Source organism: Balaenoptera borealis (assembly GCF_965194805.1).
Source record: "Balaenoptera borealis genome assembly, chromosome: 3".
Classification (NCBI taxonomy): domain Eukaryota; kingdom Metazoa; phylum Chordata; class Mammalia; order Artiodactyla; family Balaenopteridae; genus Balaenoptera; species Balaenoptera borealis.
In genome coordinates this window covers 161,280,269-161,300,541 of record NC_138866.1, presented here as the reverse complement: position 1 = coordinate 161,300,541, position 20,273 = coordinate 161,280,269, and the positions used below count along the sequence as shown (strand labels likewise).

Here is a 20,273-nt window from a genome sequence, read left to right as displayed (position 1 = left end):
AGGGAGGGGTCTCTCTCTCTCTCTCATACCAACCCCTCCAATTAAATCACTAGCCCGGCCAATTTTTTTCCAGACTACTTCTCTTCACGAAGCATCATCAGTGCTGAGGTCAGATGGTAGTGCTGGCATAAATGACGATGGTCCACCAGCTTCCCGACCGCTGGGAGACTTCTCATGCTCCCTAGGGAAATACTCTCCTGGTGCCTTTGCATCGAATTTTCTCAGTTCCGGTAGTTCCTCAAATGTCTGCTGCTCTCTGATTTCCTTCTCCCTCAAAAGTCAAAACCCACTTTCTTCTTCTTGCGTGGGTCCCCTCAAGGTTTTCTCCCAATTAAACTGTCATCTTTCCCAATGTAACCCTCTCCCCTCTGGTCCAATACAGGATTTTCCTTTCCCTGTTTAGTTCAACTTCATTAGGGCAAGTGAATTAACCTCCAGTCTCTTTGTGACGTCTGTGGCACTTGTGGTTACTCTCTTTTTCTTCAGTGTGACTTTATGGAGGATGGTTCTGCCCAACTTCCTAACTCTGCTTTGGAACACCAGGGTTTCATTTTCTAATCCACATTTCCTTTTGCAGTTTCTCGGACTTCCTTTGGTTGGTATACGGACAGGCATCCAGTAGAGACTGAGACCACCAGCCAGTTTCACACAGGCCACTGAACAGTCAGAAGATGGTAACAACTTTGGGTCTCTGGTGACCTGAACTGGATTCAACTCACTGACCTAGAGGTGAAAGGCTCTGTATTCCATTACTAATCCCTTGAGCTCTCCAGCCCCCTGAAAATGATTCTTTGGTTTTATTATTGCAAAGGCCATTTATAAAATCATGAACTGGATTTAGGAAAGCAACCATGAAATAGCAAGGGACAACAAACTGATTGAAATTCCTTCAATGTCATTTGGGCTGAAGTCTCTCAGACAGTAGGATTGGGCGAAGGTTATATATTGGCACCTCCATTCTTATTTCAGTGGCATGACCAGGTCACTTAGACATGGCAACGTCAGATACACTGACCATGCCTCGAGGAGCTAAATCCTAAATAAAGAAAATGGAAAAGCAAACTATGAAATAGCCAATAATCTTTATTTTGCACTTCCCCACCCCCATCCCTCTCCAAAAAGCACTAAATGGGTAGATTTGTGCATGTGAAAATATTGTATAAAGTATTTAGGATGATCTCAAATTAATAGAACAAAAAACACGTGTCTCAACATAGATGCTTTGTTTCTTTGTAGGGATAGAAAAACTTTGACTTCTAGAACAAGGAGGGCAATGAAATACTGCAATCTTGAAAGGGTGACTCCATTTCCACTGATTTGCAATTTAACATCCATGGCAGAAAGCCTCATTTCTCTAACCACATAATATGTTTTAAAATATGATTCATACACTAGTATCAATTTACTTGGCATTTAAAAAAATCACAATTTCTATTAATATATTTGTATTAGGTTCAAAGCCCATATTCTAGTATTCAAGATATCCATTACACTGGCCCAAGTTGGGATTACTTCAAAATCAAGTAAAAGTCCATATTTATTCCAAAGTTGCTAAAATATGCTAATAAAATTAAATTTGATGTTTTACATTAAAAATAAAATATTTGGTTTATCTCTCAGACATCTATAACATATAATAAATAGTGGGCAGTATAGTAATATAATAAAGTTTTGTGATACCCTGAAATTTGATGAGTTTTCTTTAAAAAAAAAATTTCATAATATACTTCATTTCAGCCTTAAACCACAATATCAATGAACAGATTTGCAGAAATAAAACAATATAAACACAAAATGCTACAGTATATATATATATATATTTCCTTTTTTTTTTTTTTAACTTTCAGGGAATCTACATGTCCTTTGAAACAAAAGGAAGTCAAAGAAATTTACAGAAACAAGAGATAACAAAACAATTTCAAATCATAAACCATAGATTTAAATTGCCTTGTTTTCCTTCCAACTGCTCGGGTCCTTTCCCCCAGTGTTTTGGGTACTGCATGGGTTCAGCTCAAGGTAGGTAACTTTGAACTACGCATGGCTCTTTTTTTCTAGCTTTCTTTGCTTATGTACAGCAGTAATTACAGACATGGCTGAAATCACAGCAGATTTCAGAGAAAGCCAGATTTAAACATGATAAAAATTTTTTAAAAATAACTACTTCATAAATATTTATTATTTACATTAGGGGAGATCTCCTGGTCTGAAGAGTTTTTATACAAGTTGATGAAATGGATAAGCTGTGAGAAGAACACCAGCAGTTTAGAGAAATGGGCAAAGTCGGGAGGCAACAGAGACAGAAAATAGGTGAGAGTCAACAAAAATAATTTGCACAAAAGCCAACAGGACATGATAGAAACCTTTTTCTTAAAAAATATAAGGTATTTCACAAAAAGCCTGAACATTTTACATGTTAGTACTAAAAACAGGGAGGGAGGGGAAGCTTCATATATTTTTCATCACAAAAATATTTACCGACACTCCACCTGGAGTTTTCTTTTATGTGATTATGATTATCTCACTAGAGAGGGAAGGAGGCTGGAGGCGCAGACAGACTACCAACGTCACCCTCAGTCACGGTCAAGGCAGGCCACACGCCATCTCCTCATCTAACACCTTAAGGAAAAGGCCCTGGAGAGAATCAAGAAAATCGGAAGGGAAGATTATGGTCTTTTTATTAGTAATACTTGTCACTGGTAATAGAAAACAGAGGCGAGGTGGCCCCGGTGCCCCGCCTCCACGTGAGTTTTCCTTCGGTCTCGACCACGTGGCCCCGGGCAGGGGTGTTCCGGAAGGAAAATCCCTGCGGGTGGTGTGTTTCTGTCCTCAGTCTTGCGAGGTTCATAACCTGCAGGAACATGGTGGGAGGTGACACGGAGGCGGGGTCACGGCACCTCCCCTGAGGCATCAGGACAGGGGCCCCCGGGGCGTCAGTGCGCCCGGTGCTTCCTCTTTTTGTGCTTTTTATCCTTCTTTTTGTTGGCACACTTGGGACAGAACCACTGCATCTCTTCCGGGGGCGCGGCCATTATCCCGACGCAGGGCCTGCATGGTTACCAAGGAAGAAAAGGCTTCAGACAAACAAGCTTTATTTATCCACACATTCTTTTCCTGTGTTTTTAAAGAATTTCAAGTCATTAAATAATGTCCTAAGTCTGAGATGTATTTACCAGAAATCCAAGTCACATAGCTCTGACGGATGCTGCGCTACTGCTGGGCGTGTGGGTGATCACCTTACACAAAGCCCCTCTCCAGGCCCCGCTGGAGAAATTAATTAGCTCATTCATCCTTTCAGCCAGAAATAGTCCAATGCTTCTGAGCCACGGCTTTGTTTTTATCTCAGAGATATCATATAGCACGTGACTAAGTGGACTCCTATCTTTTTATATCTGATATTTTCAAGATAAAACAGGAAGACTGCATGCATTTTGATGGTGTTTCTTCGGTTTTGGGGGGGCGCTGAAGAGGTGCAGAAACCACACAAGCTGTCCCTTCACTTCTGCACTTTGTGACACGTTTATGGGGGCTTCCCTTAGCGTTGCCGTCAAGCACTGCAGCTGCTACAGAAAACGACTGGCAAGAAAGGAAAGGGAACCCCCTCTAGCTCCTTTTCCTTTGTTAAAGCAGGAGGATACATAAGCCAAGCAACACATTTGGAATTTAGGCTGAATAATGATAGTCCAAAGACTCGTGATTTTTGCAATGCACATGAACGCCTTTCTCTTGGCAGTGATTCTGCTCCGTACACCGCTCTCCGGAGAGGAACTGCCCTGGGAGAAAAGCCAGGACGGGCCAGAGGCACCCCCACACCCTGCGTGCAGAGCCCCTCCCCCCAGGGCCACGATGGGGACTCACCAGTGGTACCAGTCGTCACAATCGTCACAGCCAATCATGGGGCTCCCGTCATCGGGCTTGTTGCAGCCGGGACAGAACCAGATCTGGTTCCCCCATTCGTCTCGGATCTGGGGTTGCAGGGGAGGGAGCAAAACAGAGATGCTTTGAGAAAGAAGAACCCAAAAAAGGGCACAATAAGGATCATTACTTCACACTGAGAAGCTAATACACCGACAGATTAAACTAAAAACAAAAACAAAAAACCCAGTAGTTAACAATTTAGTAAAGCTGTGATCATGGTCACCACTATCCTGGGATCACCTGAAAAAGCAAATGGCTACTAAGTGTTCAATGATAAGACATTTCTTTTTCTGTTTTTTGCCCCTTGGCTTGCAGGATCTCAGTTCCCGACCAGGGATTGAACCCAGGGCCCGGCAGTGAAGGCCCAGAATCCTAACCACTAGGCCACCAGGGAGCTCCCAAGACATTTCTAATGAATATTTTAAACTCTCTTTTGTAAGTCATAAAAACAAAGCATTTTATAATCATTTCTGTGAGCAATATGACCTACAGCCACTTTTATCTAAAGAAATCCTGTAAACACACACATCCTGAATGACTAGGGTTTTCATGGAAGTAACGATGAATATTTTTGAAAGCTATTGAGCTTAACTCTATGTTGTTTCCTCCATCGCATTCACAGGCCTGGAATTAATAAATACGGCCAATGTGCATGTATTGCCTTATTACTTATTAGCCAAACCCTTCTCCTGAACTAGCTGATAAGATCAAGGATATAAAAGAGTTGTTACTAAGTAACTTTCCATTCCCTTTATGACATTTTCAGTAAAGTACAATCAACTAAAGGGCAAATGAAATAAGGGACGCGGGAGGCCAAAGAGCCACACATTTTCACGTTATTTTGCAACAAATAATGCTGTGCTCTGAACTTTGCTTTACTTAACTTAGCAGTTCCAAATGAGAAGCATCCCTAACTGAACAACTTCCTCAAATTCCACATGAACAAGACCGATTTGGAAGAAACAATTCTATGACGGGCATTCAAAACCAGGAATGATAATTTTCTAAAGTTTTTCCAATTACACAGCATATAATTTCATTCAGTTTATTTTGCAAGCTATAGTCTCTTCTGGTACTTTAAAATACAACACTGACTAGATGTGCAGGAGAGAAATGGCTTTCTCTCTGTGTGATGGGTGTACGGGGGGCAGAGATGTTTCCATTCCACTGATGCGCTATTTTAAGGCTGACCATTCTCAAAACAGTCTCTACAGAGGCAGAGGATGCTGATGTGAAGGCTTCCTAAACAAATCTGTGGGCAGCTACATCCCTGACTCGGTCCTCTCTAGTTTCAAGGGGAGAGACCACCAGTTAGCACGTGCCAGCTGTCTGGGGCGAAGGCTGGCCCAGCGCCCTGGGCCCTGAAGCTGCCATGCATGGCCAGTCCTGCTGCTGGCTGACCTTTCTTGAAATTAGGAGGCCGTGACCCTGTGACATGGGAAATCTGCCACAGCACCCATAATAACTAACGCCCAGCCCTTCACGGTTTACTAAGTTCTTTCAAATGTCTTACTTGGTTTCATCATCCTAAAACAATGCTTGGATAGGTTAGAAATGGGGAGACTGGAGCTAAGGGAATGTCAGTGACAGTTCCAATGTCACAGATTGGGCAGTGACAAAATCAGCCTTTTTGCTGTATAGCCTGTGTCCTTCCTTCAATTCACACATTTTGTCTTCTGTCTACAAAGCGTCTCTGAGGAGACAGAAGGCTTTTCATCCATGTTGTCTATGCAAATCTGATCCATCTCCAGGGAGTTAACTCAAAAATCCACTGGAGAATCAGAAATCAGCGACCACCTAGTCTATCAACCCCCTAATTACACCTGAAGAAATGGAGGCCGAGGAGATTAAGTGTAAAATCCTCCCCAATTAACCAATCTCGGGGTGATGCGGCCTCAATTAAACACCTGTAGCAACTGGTCCTTGAATGGACTGATTTGATGATCACAGATTTTTGTATCATGTCTTCTATTTTTGTCTTGAATGGCCAATTTCTTTCTTCCTGTTAATATTTCATGCCTTTATATCCTCTCTGAAGATTTTTGAGATTTTCTTATCCTTCGTATCATTATAGTGCCTCAAATACTTAATGATTCATTGAAATTTCCTTCCCAAATGCCTTTATAGAGATGTAATACTTGCACAATTTATAACAACAACAGCAGGAGTCTGACCCTGCCACCCTCCAGCCCCATCTATTCAGAAAGACCCGAACCACCACTAGGCTGACAGATCTCAGTCTGCGTACTTGGTGATGTCGGCTGTGTCAGCTCAGCTAGGACCTCCATGTGCCTGATATCTTTTTGTCGTCTGTTTATGTGTCACTCTACAGAGCTCAAAGGACATATTTATGTAAGTGCTTTATTACGTGATTGAATTCAGGGCTTGAGTAAGATCTGATACTATTAAGTATGGGGAGAACACGTAAAAACGGTTCCATGACAACCGTGCGAACTTATTCATCAAGGTGAGTTTTTCCACCTGAAGACCGGCTTGGACCCAGGAAGCGCTGTGTCTGGAAGTTCATTTCCGTTCACTCTGCAGGCCCTGGTATGTTCTGCACCTTAGCCAGCGAGTTACTATAATTAGTGCTGCTGCTCAGAAAGAGCAGCTGGCCCATCAGACGTGTGTATATCACACAAATTATACTCTTAAGTGAATCACTGCTTGATCAAGAAAGTCAATGAGGGGTTTAACTATCACTATTCACCTCTATATTTATACACTGATTGTGCTGTGTACAGGTATATAGTCATCTTCCAAAACAATGCCGAATAAAGAAAAACAATGCTCTGACATTATTTATGGAGACTAAATATGCAAACATCCTAACAATACTTTTCAGCTGAAAGCTTGAAAGTGCAATGAAAATGCCTTTCCAGTCATAAAGAATTGCCTCTGAAATTCAATAATGATTCATCTGACACTGCATTTTTAATTGAAAATATTTTCATGAGGAAAGAGTGAGCTCTTAAGTGGCTGTTTCTTAAATACTCCAAAAATAGAAAGTAGCGCACCACGTAAGTGCTGACCGTCTCCGTGACCACACTCCGGACGGGGGCTTTGGAACTGGCAGCTCCCGAGGCGGCGGGGGCCGGAGCGGGCATCCCGGTGAGGGGCGCGCTGGCCGGGGCCAGAAGGGGCAAAGGCACGGGAGCGGGGGTGACGTGCACGGGGACAGGGGCGGGGGCCGGCGTGGGCGGCGGCGTCTTGGGTCTGTTCAGAGAAGGCGCTGGCTTAGCCTCGGGGGCTGGGACCACTTTGCTGATGACACTGTCAACAAAAGAGAGAAAAGGAAAAGTCAAAACACATAGTTGAGTCAAGCCAGGTAGCTAAAAACATGATCGCACAATCACTTGGTTCTTCTAGCAGCAAACGACTTTTTGGGGAGGCCAGAGAGCGACGGAGCTCAGGGTTAAAGGCCCTTCCCCAACCTGCTTCTCCACTTACTGGGTCACGGCTGGCCGAGATGTCAGGCAGCGGGGGTGAGGCTCCAGCTCCTTCCCTGGTGATGTCGCCAAGTCGTGATTAGAGCTGCGTGCTGCTCTCTCTCTCTCTTTTTTTTTTTTTAACAACTTTATTGGAGTATAATTGCTTTACAATGGTATGTTAGTTTCTGCTTTATAACAAAGTGAATCAGTTATACATATACATATGTTTCCATATCTCTTCCCTCTTGCATCTCCCTCCCTCCCACCCTCCCTATCCCACCCCTCTAGGTGGTCACAAAGCACCGAGCTGCTCTCCCTGTGCTATGCGGCTGCTTCCCACTAGCTATCTATTTTACGCTTGGTAGTGTATATATGTCCATGCCACTCTCTCACTTTGTCACAGCTTACCCTTCCCCCTCCCCATATCCTCAAGTCCATTCTCTAGTAGGTCTGTCTCTTCATTAACACTGTCTTACCCACAGAACCCATGCCGGGGAAGAAGAACTAGGCTCAGAGCCAGGATATCTGAGTTCAAACCCTACGTCTTCCACAGGCCGGCACGTGACCTGGGGTAAGTCGTTTAAAAGTAAAAGTTAAAGGAGGCAAGAATATACAATGGAGAAAAGACAGCCTCTTCAATAAGTGGTGCTGGGAAAACTGGACAGCTACATGTAAAAGAATGAAATTAGAGCACTCCCTAACACCATACACAAAAATAAACTCCAAATGGATTAAAGACCTAAATGTAAGGCCAGACACTATCACACTCTTAGAGGAAAACATAGGCAGGACACTCTCTGACATAAATCACAGCAAGATCCTTTTTTACCCACCTCCTAGAGAAATGGAAATAAAAACAAAAATAAACAAACAGGACCTAATGAAACTTAAAAGCTTTTGCACAGCAAAGGAAACCATAAACAAGATGAAAAGACAACCCTCAGAATGGGAGAAAATATTTGCAAATGAAGCAACTGACAAAGGATTAATCTCCAAAATTTACAAGCAGCTCATGCAGCTCAAATATCAAAAAAACAAACAACCCAATCCAAAAATGGGCAGAAGACCTAAAGAGACATTTCTCCAAAGAAGATATACAGATTGCCAACAAACACATGAAAGATTGCTCAACATCATTAATCATTAGAGAAATGCAAATCAAAACTACATTGAGATATCATCTCACACCAGTCAGAATGGCCATCATCAAAAAATCTACAAACAATAAATGCTGGAGAGGGTGTGGAGAAAAGGGAACCCTCTTGCACTGTTGGTGGGAATGTAAATTGATACAGCCACTACGGAGAACAGTATGGAGGTTCTTTAAAAAACTAAAAATAGAACTACCATACGACCCAGTGATCCCACTACTGGACATACACCCTGAGAAAACCATAATTCAAAAAGAGTCATGTACCACAATGTTCACTGCAGCTCTATTTACAATAGCCAGGACATGGAAGCAACCTAAGTGCCCATCAACAGATGAATGGATAAAGAAGATGTGGCTCATATATACAATGGAATATTACTCAGCCATAAAAAGAAACGAAACTGAGTTATTTGTAGTGAGCTGGATGGACCTAGAGTCTGTCATACAGAGTGAAGTAAGTCAGAAAGAGAAAAACAAATACCGTATGCTAACACATATATACAGAATCTAAAAAAAAAAAAAAAGGTCATGAAGAACCTAGGGGCAATATGGGAATAAAGACACAGGCCTACTAGAGAACGGACTTGAGGATACGGGGAGGGGGAAGGGTAAGCTGCGACGAAGTGAGAGAGTGGCAAGGACATATATACACTACCAAATGTAAAACAGATAGCTGGTGGGAAGCAGCCGCATAGCACAGGGAGATCAGCTCAGTGCTTTGTGACCACCTAGAGGGATGGGATAGGGAGGGTGGGAGGCAGAAAGACGCAAGAGGGAAGAGATATGGGGATATATGTATATGTATAGCTGATTCACTTTGTTATAAAGCAGAAACTAACACACCATTGTAAAGCAATTATACTCCAATAAAGATGTTAACAAAAATAAAAAATAAAACAATAAAAGTACTAGTTACTGTGCGCCTCTAAGCAGCTGGTGCTATACTAGAGGCTTTCCATACATCACCTCATCTAGCCCTCACAACAACTTCAAAGAAGTTATAGTGACACCGCTTTATAGATGAGGAAACAGGATTAGAGAGAGAAAGGAATGTGGGTAAATGGGTGGCAGGCTTAGAACCGAGGTCTATTTGATCCTAAAACTCTTCTTTTCTTTTTACAAAGTGCCTTTATTTGAGGGGAAATAAGTATATCATCTCAAGTTTAGAGAAAACATATTTGCTTCTGGTCTCCCTCCCTCCCTCCTCCAGAAGGAACCACTGTCCTCCAGCCGGGAGGTGTGTTTCTAAATTTTTGTTCTTTGAACTTTTTCTGCCTTTGCAGATACCCATAAACAATGCACACCGTACCACTGTTTTATGTGTTTCAAGTATATAAACAATTCACACTATATTTATCCTTTGCAACTAGCTTTCCTCACTTAGTTTTTTTTTGTAACTGAGATATAAGCAACATTGTGTAAGTTTGCACAGTGTGTCAGCTTGACACATTTGTAAACTGCAAAATGATTACTGCAGTGGCCTTATTAGCTAATACCTTTATCACACCACGTAATTATCATTTCTTTTTTTGAAGGGAATTGTTCGGATCTAGTCTCTTGCAACCTTGACATTTGTAATACAGTACTGTTGACTATAATCTCCATGCTGTGTATCAGATCCTTAGAACTTATTTGTTTACTAGTTGCCCGCTTAGTTTTATGCTCTTGATTTATTGATATATATTACTTATTTTAATTGCTATATAGTATTCCATAGTATGAATAAGTCAAAGGGTTTTTGCCCATTGTCCTACTGACTGTACAATGTATTACCTTGTAAATGTTACATGTTAACTTGTAAATATGGTGATGAATCTCCCTGGGCTATATTCCTAGACATAAAGTTTCATCTTTATTAGGAATCCGGAGCTGCTCTCTGAAATAGGCTGCACTGACCTACCTCTTCCTACGATCCCGCACTGACCTTCCTAGACCTTGCTTTTCTGATCAACAAAGTATAAATAAAGATGGCGGCCTGTGAGGGCTACGGTGAGAACCTGAATAGGGAGGAACCCGTCAAGAACTATGTACAAATGGGAAGTGTCATGGCCATTGCTCATGTCATCCCCAGCATTGTCATGACCAATCCACACAGGGCCTCTTTCTCAAAGTCCTTGTTTAGAAAAACACCTCCCCTACAAAGCACTGATTCTTTGCTATTCTGGTCAGAAGACTATAAAACAGTATTTCAAAAATTCCATCATTATACAAGCAAATAAACAGTGCTGTTACTTGCTCTCCACTTGTTTCACGTGAGTGTGATCACCCTCCTAACTCGAATGCAGCCAAAGACCAAGAGAATTTAACATGGGCTGTTTGTCCAGGAGACACTCAATAGCTGCTTAATGTAATTCATAGTGAATATTTATCCAGCATTAACCAAGTTCCCAGCTGTTGTGAGTGCTGGAAAGCCAAGTGCATGCCGGCACCTGCTGAATGTTTACTTGCCTATCTCAACCCTCATAACAACCAAATGAGGTAACAAGTGCTGATATTATCCTCCTTTTGTAGAGGAAGAAACCAAGGCACAGAGATTAAGTACCTTACGCAAGTTCACAGACTACTATGTGGCAGAGCCAGGATTTAAACCCAGGCAGCCTGATTTCAGAACCCGCGATCTTAACAACTACACTCTGCTGTCTCTCAGTGCTTACTGAGTGAGGTTTGCCTTACATGTAAGATGAGAGGTCCAAGTCATTACTATGGAATTTATATCCATAGGGCAAGCACTCCTTATTCTTATGGTTAGACTAAAATTTAAAAACACTGTTCTGGGAGGCAGTTTCCCATAATGGTTTAAAATATGGGTGCTGGCGTATGCTAATGCACATATATGGAATGTGAAAAAGTGGTACTGATGAACCTAGTGGCAGGGAAGGAATAAAGATGCAGATGTAGAGAATGGACTTGAGGACACAGGCAGGGAAGGGGAAGCTGGGACGAAGTGAGAGAGCAGCATGGACATATATACACTACCAAATGTAAAATGGATGGCTAGTGGAAAGCTGCCGCATAGCACAGGGAGATCAGCTTGATGCTTTGTGACCACCTAGAGGGGTGGGATAGGGAGGGAGGGTGGGAAGCTCAAGAGGGAGTGGATATGGGGATATATGTATACTTATAGCTGATTCACTTTGTTGTACAACAGAAACTAACATAACATTGTAAAGCAATTATACTCCAATAAAGATATTAAAAATAAAATAAAATAAGGGTGCTGGAACCAAAACTAAAGGAAAAGCAGGAACCCAGAGAGGTAAGTAGAACACAGATGCTTCACTCTGAGGACATTTGTGTATAAGGTGAATCTGATCTTTGGTTTTGATACAGAGGACGGGTTTCAAAGCCCAGGGCCTGTCAAAGTGGAAAGTCTAATAGAACTCCCTCCCCACATTAACGACTCCCAACAGGCTATACCAATTAGGTAAGAATGAATCAGATCTCATGAATTCTCAACTCTGGTGGTCCAGGACAACACATTTAAAGTAATTTGCACTTGTAATGCACCTAGGTACCCAGCACGAATCATCTTGAAAGGAAGTAACTTAAAATCTAGGCTTCATATTATTAATACAGACAATTATTTAAGGAAAAAAGCAGCACAGAATCAAAGATAAACATATAAGGAAGCAAGGCTGCAACAGGGAGAACCAGAAGAAATAACAGACAGTATAAAGAGACCCATAAAGACCACAGATACTGCAATTATCAACTACAATACAACTCTGCTTACAGTGTTTAAAAAAATAAAAGGCAAAACTGGAAATTATCTGCAGGTAATAGGCGGTTACACAGAGTTATCTAGCAGATTTGAAAAGATCCAAACAGACCTTATAGAAACGGAAAGTACAGTAACTGAAATTTAAAACTCACTGGATGGGAGAACTAAACTGAATAGAACAGAAGAAATTATGTAGAATGTAGCCTGGAGAGGCAAAGAAAATACAATAAAAAGGTCTAATTAGTACTGTTTAATCTAAATTCTAGAAAGAGAATGAAACAGAGGTAAAATGTTAACAAAGAATATCTGACTTTTACAGAACTGATGAAAGATACTAATCCACAGACGTAAGAAGCCCAACAAATCCCAGGCAAGATAAATAAAAAGAAATCTATACATACACACATCAGAGTGAAAAGATAAAATATCACAGGCAAGGAAAAAAGTCTGAAAAGAGCCCAAAGGAAAAAAGGACAATTACTTTCAAAGAAAAAACAGGTGACAGCTGACTTCTCAACAGCAATGCTAAAATCTAGAAGACAGTGGAGTAACATCTTCAATATGCTAAAGGCAAATAAATTTTGTCTTCAAAAACACCTTTCAAGAATAGGATGAAATAAAGACATTTTCTGGCAAGCAAAATCTGAGAATTTGCCACCAGTGGACCCTTACTAAAAGAAATTCTAAAGTAGCAATTCCCAATTTTTTTGGTCCTAGGATCCCTTTACAATCTTAAAATTAGTGAGAAACATAAAGAACTTTTGTTTATGTGCATTATATCTGCCAATACGTACCATATTAAAAATTGAAACTGAGAAATTTAAAAATAATTAGAGAGTTCGTTTAAAGATAACAATAACAAACCCATTACACATTAACAGGTAGCATTTTTTTAATGAAAAGCAAGAGGCAGTTTCCTACAAGTTAGTTGCAATGTGCAATCTAAAACCATATCAATAAGCTTTTCATATTCTGTTATATTAAAGTCCATTGACCTGTCTGGCACTTTGAATAGATATTTTACCAGTGCATGATTTTATAACATCATGCACTGGTGATCTGGAATATTGGTTCACTGAATTATGCAGATCTTTCAAATATTTATACATTATATAATATTTTTAAAAATCATATTTGTTGGTGTTGCCATCCATCTCATCAAAAATTTCTTAAATTGTTGAGGAGCTGTCAATTTGTAATGATATGTCTTCCAAAATTCTAACTTTCACATAAAAGCTTGAATTTTATCATCTATAACAAATGCTCTCAGGTATTTTCTTTGAAATAACAGTCTTGGGCCTTCTCAAAAAAAATACAACATCCGGGATTCCCTGGCGGCGCAGTGGTTGAGAATCTGCCTGCCGATGCAGGGGACACGGGTTCGAGCCCTGGTCTGGGAAGATCCCACATGCCGCGGAGCTACGTGGCCCGTGAGCCACAACTACTGAGCATGCGCGTCTGGAGCCTGTGCTCCGCAACAAGAGAGGCTGCGATAGTGAGAGGCCCGCGCACCGCGATGAAGAGTGGCCCCCGCTTGCCGCAACTACAGAAAGCCCTCGCACAGAAACGAAGACCCAACACAGCCAAAAATAAATAAAAACAAACAAACAAAAAAACCTCAAAAAACAACATCCATGGCTGCTTTGTATCCTAATTGTGTGCATATCTGTCTTTATCACTCACATTAAGTGGTATATTCCTCAGGAGTAAGGTATGTACTATCTTATTTGTCTTTGAATTATCTGCAGTATTAAACACAGTGTCTTGATACATGTTCATCAACTTTAATATGTTTAATGCCTAATATTACAGGGAGAATGCTCCTATAGAATAATTATTTTACTTTTGAATATTTTTTGCCTGTTTAAAATATTTAAAAATAGGTCAGTTTACTCTATTCTTTCCTTCCTGCCTACCTTCCTTCCACACTACTTAATGAGTCCCAAGACCACTGAGATTTCTATGTGCCAACATGGATTCTAATTCCTCATCTTTCTATTCATTCTTAGACCAAGAATGATCACGACACCAATGCAAGGTACAAACACATCATGAAGGTTTCATTCTTTTATCTGAAATGCTTTTAAATTGTTTTAAGCTATACCAAACCCGTAATGAATATTATTTGCCTTGCCTGACTCTGTCTCAATCCCCTTTCATCTCTTTCTATTTTTCTTAGATTTCTCCCTTTCCTACAAGGCCTGTGAATGGTGCCCATGAGAATGGTTTAGCAATAGCAGTGCAGCCAATGGATGTAAACAGACTGTTGATCAATTTATGGGGCAGTACCTGAAATCTCAGAAATACCTACTTGTACAAATTTTATTTTTCAATTCAGAGAAATGGTCTTTTAATGAAAATAACTCATAATAAAGATAATCCTTCCAAAATGCCAAATATTCCTCCAGTTCAATTAAATTTCCCCTTTAAATTTGGTATGTATTGAATATATATATATATATTTATATTTCCCATTCAAATTTTCTGAGTAGCAAAAGGAAAAAACATAAAAGTGGGTACTCAGTGTTGATGAGACAAAACACGTCCTAATTTTCTGCTTCCAAGAGATTAGACTGGTATTATATAGGCTCTAAAGTGACTTGTCTTTCCCAACTCTTTTGTATTTCACCAGAAAATTCACAGAGTTTGAAAGTTATTTTTGATTCTAGCTGCTCAGTTACTTTTGTGGTAACTGGAGGCACAGTTTTGAGAACAATTCTTTTATTATCTCTTTAATTTACAGAACATTACAGAAAAAATACATAAACAGTATCACATGATATAATTTCTCATCACTTGTGAGATAAACTATCATTACTCAACCTAACATGATCACTGTAAAAATAATTTTGGATTCCTATTGGCCTCCACCGCCGATCTTTATTGTTTCCTACTTCTAAACAGCACTTTCTCTGTACTTCTTCCCTTTAGTGGCACTTTCCCTCCTCTTTAACTGCATAGTAAGCTCTCCTCCAGAGCTCTCTGTTGAATAAGCAATGTCTTCAGAGTAACCAACACCGCCCACAGCTGGGTCCCACAATGGCTCCACGCTGCTAACATTACATCTTTTGGAGGATTTGATCAGAGGGCTCTAGCTGCTATAAACACTGGTGTTATTCATAAAAACATGCAGAAGGAGGAGTTTTGGCAGGATTTCTTTACCTGTTTCCCCAGCACAAAACAGTGAAATAAATAGAGTGGGTCATGCGCTGCCTGGCCTGTAATGCAAACTCAACAGCTTGACAAGTCAACAAAGGGCCCGTCCTCACCTCTCCAGCCACACAGAGGCTCGGAGGTTAGAGGCAAACACCATTTGGATACATCTACATGGGGAGTTTAATGATCCTCATTAGTCAGCGATTGTGTGCAAACACTGTGAAGCCGGCCATCAAAGTTATCAAAGTCCGTATGACTGGCTACTGAACTGCACAAAGTTCAAAAGTTCCCTCACATGGCTCACTTACTTGCCTCAAAAGCCAACAGCCATTTTTAAATGGTGACAAAACGATGCCATAGGTAAAGACTACTGTAATAAGCACCTCCATGAATGTTATATAAACTTCTCAACAGGGAAGTTCTTTGATGTCTGGGAGAAAACCCACTTTGATTAAAAAATATATATATACATACACACACACACACACACACATATTCAAGCCACAACTTGATTTTCTTCTTCAGAGTTAGAACTTTGATCAATCTCAGAAATACCATGCACCTTTTGAGATACACATGAAACAGATTCCCATGTTGCACTGTAAACTAAGATTTCACTATATATTACTATAAAACCAGATCATTGTGTCTGTAGTTATCTAAAACATCACAGTTTTGCTCTCTTACTTTTCTTGTAAAAGTCCCGGAAATACTAAGCCCAAGCGTGGCAGGCAGCCCCCTCCCACCCTGGTGGAGTGTTCTCCCAGCCTGGGTGGGCTCTGACTTGGACAGCTAACAGGATATCGTGAAAACAACTGTGTGTGACATCCGAGGTAGGTCATAAGAGACACTGCAGCTTCTGCCTTGCTCTACGGAAGCCAGAGGCTAAGTCATGAGGACACTGAAGCTGCCTTAGGACGAGGCCCATGTGACCAGTAACTGAGGCCTCCTGCCAACAGCCTGTGTGAGCCCGCAGTGCATTCTCCATCCCTGGTGAGGCCTTCCAGTGACTGAAGCCCTGGGCAACAGCTTGACGGAGACTGCAGTCAGAACCACCCGAATTCCTGACCCACGGGAAACTAGGAAGTAACACGTTTATTGCTTTAGCTGCTAACTAAGTTTTGGGGTCATTTGTTATATGTGGGAATAGAAAATTAATATACCAAGTATTTAATTTATCACATTTAGGTACATAAACGAATATTCAGAATTCAGGAGAAATTATATTTTAGAGCATCGGTACTTAAAATGCCAAAGTGTAACACAGTCATTTCCATATTTCACATGTGATCAAAAGGAACAAATAACAAAAGACAATTATGAGAATCAGTGCTATGTTGATTCTTCAAATCAATCATTATCCTTATTCTTCTCGATCCTCACAGCTCGACTTTGAGCATTCATATAATTAGCACATAACTGTAAATGGATTTAATTCCTCAAGCTCATGGCTTGCCTCTTGAATATTTACATCATCTTATCTTGTCATAGCCCAAGTACATACCAAGTAGCAAACATTTTGTCTTTTAATTCAGGCATGACCTATTTGAAAAATGAAACAGATTGCATGAAGTAATTAGAGGAAAATATAGCCACTGTAGAATCTTCATTTCCAAAGAAGATACCCAAATGATTAGACTTCTATTGTCAAATGTTCAAAATCTGTAAAATACCCTAAAAAGGGCATGAATACTTAGATAAATAATAAATAATGCATATTTCCTCATATTTGCAAACAGATATATAAAAGGATAATTTAAAAAAAGAAATAAAGATGGTAACCTATAGGTCGAGGAGGATAAAGGTAGAGGGAAAGGGCGGAAAGCAAGACATCTCTGAACATATTACATAGTTTCAACTTTGGGGGCAAGTACATGTCTTACATATTCAGAAAATTAAATTTATAAAATTGCCTACAAGTCAAAAATAAACGGAAAGGAATGAACCTCAATGCATATCTTGTTGGTGACACAACCACACACACAGAATTATTTCAGGTGACTTCGGGAGGTCATCACTTTGGACCCTCCTCAGATTCTGCTCCACCCAAGGCTTTTCTGATCCTTCCTTGCTGGAAGCAATCACCTTGAACTTCTGTATCATTTGAGATGTATCTCTTATAGACTTTAACACTTTCCACCTCTATTATGATTGTTTACATCTACATTCCTGAGAGAAGAACCAACATCTGATTCAAATTTACCATTTGCACAAGTGTATCTCCTTCGACACAGTTTTACTATGTATATAATCAAAATTAGTATTTTTCAAATGCAAAACAATTTGTAAAAAATGTAAAACCATGAGGGTGTTGTCTAGGGCACTGTCAGGGTTCTTTTCAAAAACCAAATTCCCTGGAGTCAGAACTTCTAAAAGATTTTGTGATTTTAGAAAAGCTTCTGCTTCTCTCCAGCAAAGAAAGGGTACATTTAGTAAGAAAAAGCAAAACCAAATGACACTGAACATTCAACATTGATGAAACTTCACTTTTAATACTCTCTGAGCCTGGAGTCTACAGAGGAGGATGAGATGCTTTTACATGAACATATGCTAAAGTTGCAAGTTAACCATAAAAGATAAACCTTCACTCATTCATTCATTCATTTTAGGATTAAATAACATCCCAGTTATTTGAAAACATTAAAAGCAGTAAGATGATATTCAGTGAACCTGAAAAATGAACAGGATTGTGATTAAGATTTGTATCTCACTGTAGTGTTATAATATTCAGTTATTACTGAAGTCATGCTTGGAAAACCCAACACTACTTTAAAATATATTAAAATTTGATAATAGCTGCTGTGTCTTCACCAAAAATCACCATGCTTTACATGAATTTTTATCTTCCTCAGTAAATAGCATGGAAAAAATATCATATATATATATTTATAGCATGTGATATATATAGAGATGTATACACACACATATATGTTTTTTCACCTTTGTGGACTAAAGAAGCAGAAGTAATTGATTAAAATCCTAAGTACACGCGGCATAGAGAGCCAAAGACGGGCAATCAGTGAGTGTGCTCTGGGAGAAAAGCTACTCCCAGATTCAAAAAAAAGCAGATTCCAATTGAGGGGTGTCATTTTTCATCTATCCAGAGTATATGAGAGGTGCATCTGTTACTAGATAGATAATGCAAGTCTTTAAAAAAATCCACATTTCCCTTTTACATAGACTACAGAATGACCGACTTTACATTATTTAATAAAACACATTTGGAAACTTAGTCACTCCACCTGTCGGATCTTCCAATTCCTTTAAGCAACTTATTTTCAGCATCCTCTTATTATTCAAAGGACCTCTAAAGCTAGGCAGAATACCAGGAGTCACAGTTTAGGAAGGAAAAGCAATCTCTGACAGAAGATTTCAAGACCAAACGTAGCCTTCCCATTGTACTCCAGGGCTAAGAGTAAGCTTCCTCTGTCCCCTTCAGCCCTCTTACTTAAGGAGTTTTTACTTGATAAAACCAACTCCTAATGTTACAGCCATTCTGGAAAAGTAACTCAATTAAACTTTATTTTGATACCACTTCAAATCTATGAAAGCTTGTTCAAACAGAGTGAAAATCAGTGCTATGGTTCAACAGATGAGAGGCTGTTTCAGTCCGTGAATCCATCTCAACAAATATTTATCGCCCGTCTACTACGTCTCCTACCCTTGGGTGGCTGGGTTCAAGGTGAATGGGGCACACCCTCAATTTCCAAGAAACGGCTGGGGGGGAAGACAGTCACATAAGGGTAGTAGATCGATAAAGCATACGAAGTGGAATAATTTGGAATGAAAACAGTGTATTCTGGGCACTTGGCAGAAGGATGGCTAGCCTGGGGTAGGGGTGGGAAGGTGGGCTGTGATCACTTTCCCTAATGACAAGTGACAGTTTTAAAAGATGAATACGAGTGACTCCGATGAAGAGGCAGGGGGGTGGAGGCATTTGAGGCAGATGGGACAACCTGAGAAAAGGAATAAAGATGCAAAGCATCCTGTTCTGCATGGGAAACCGCAAGCAGTTTGGAAGCGCCACAACATATAAAGCATAAGCGTTCTAGACAGACTGCTCTGGAGGGACTAAGTATGGAGAACAGTTCTGAGAGGCAGCAGGAAAGGAGAAGAGGGTAAGGAATTGACAAATATTGTCGGTCAGGCGGGGAGGGGCTGGGGACTGGTTGGTTGTCGGGTGGGTGAGGGGTTGGGAGTAAGGGAGGGAGGCATCCCCCTGCCTTGGGTTTCTGTGATGCTGGAGCTTTTACAGTTAGAGGGTAGAGCTTAGAGCTCAGATGGGTGTAGGGTGATCGGTGCTGGGTACTTGATTTGAAAAGTGGAAAACTGAAAAATCTGTTATTCTCTCAAGGAGGCAAAACAGCTCCGGTAGCTAAGGGCATTTGTGTTTCCGAGCCGAAGGCATCTTTGCTTGGAGGGTGGGGGGCAGTTCCAGAGGCCTGTGAATAGGCATCAACATCTTTCCTCCTCTGGTGCTGATGACTACTTGTGTCTAGACAAGGAGGAAAGACCCAAATTTGAAGATGGTGACTGGGAGGTACAAGAGTTCAGGTGACATTCAAAGGAGACCTCACAGGAAAGGGTCTTTCTCTTTCCTTAAGTTTTGTTCAAAACAACACTTTTGGAGCTGGGAGACATTCACGTCTTAATTTTCAGATGTCCCGTCTGGTGATATGACATAAATAAAATCTCCCAATTCTCCCAGTCAGAGTGTGTTTGTCTAATTTCAAGTTACTCTAGAAACTAAGACAGCTTGAAAATGGAGGCTCTGATCTCATCATCAACAAATAAAAAGCATAAGGAGTACAAGGTTGGGGAAATAATGGTGTATTCAATTTGGAAAGGCCATGTTTGAGGTGCCTCTGGTCTTTCCAGACTTTCTAGCAGGTAACTG

At 40.5% G+C, this 20,273-nt stretch overlaps 1 protein-coding gene across 2 annotated transcripts in view; it reads right to left on the bottom strand.

Annotated features, from left to right (window-relative positions):
- Positions 1–1,065: 1,065 nt before the first annotated feature.
- TAF3 (TATA-box binding protein associated factor 3) overlaps positions 1,066–20,273 on the bottom strand; it is a 152,764-nt gene continuing 133,556 nt past the window's right edge. For both annotated transcript variants that reach the window (XM_082387135.1, XM_082387134.1), the window contains 3 exons: positions 6,933–7,188; positions 3,856–3,962; positions 1,066–3,045 (listed from right to left, as the gene is read on the bottom strand). In XM_082387135.1, the coding sequence (XP_082243261.1) occupies positions 2,931–3,045; positions 3,856–3,962; positions 6,933–7,188 (478 nt within the window). In that variant the 3' untranslated portion in view covers positions 1,066–2,930. The remainder of the gene's footprint in view (positions 3,046–3,855; positions 3,963–6,932; positions 7,189–20,273) is intronic.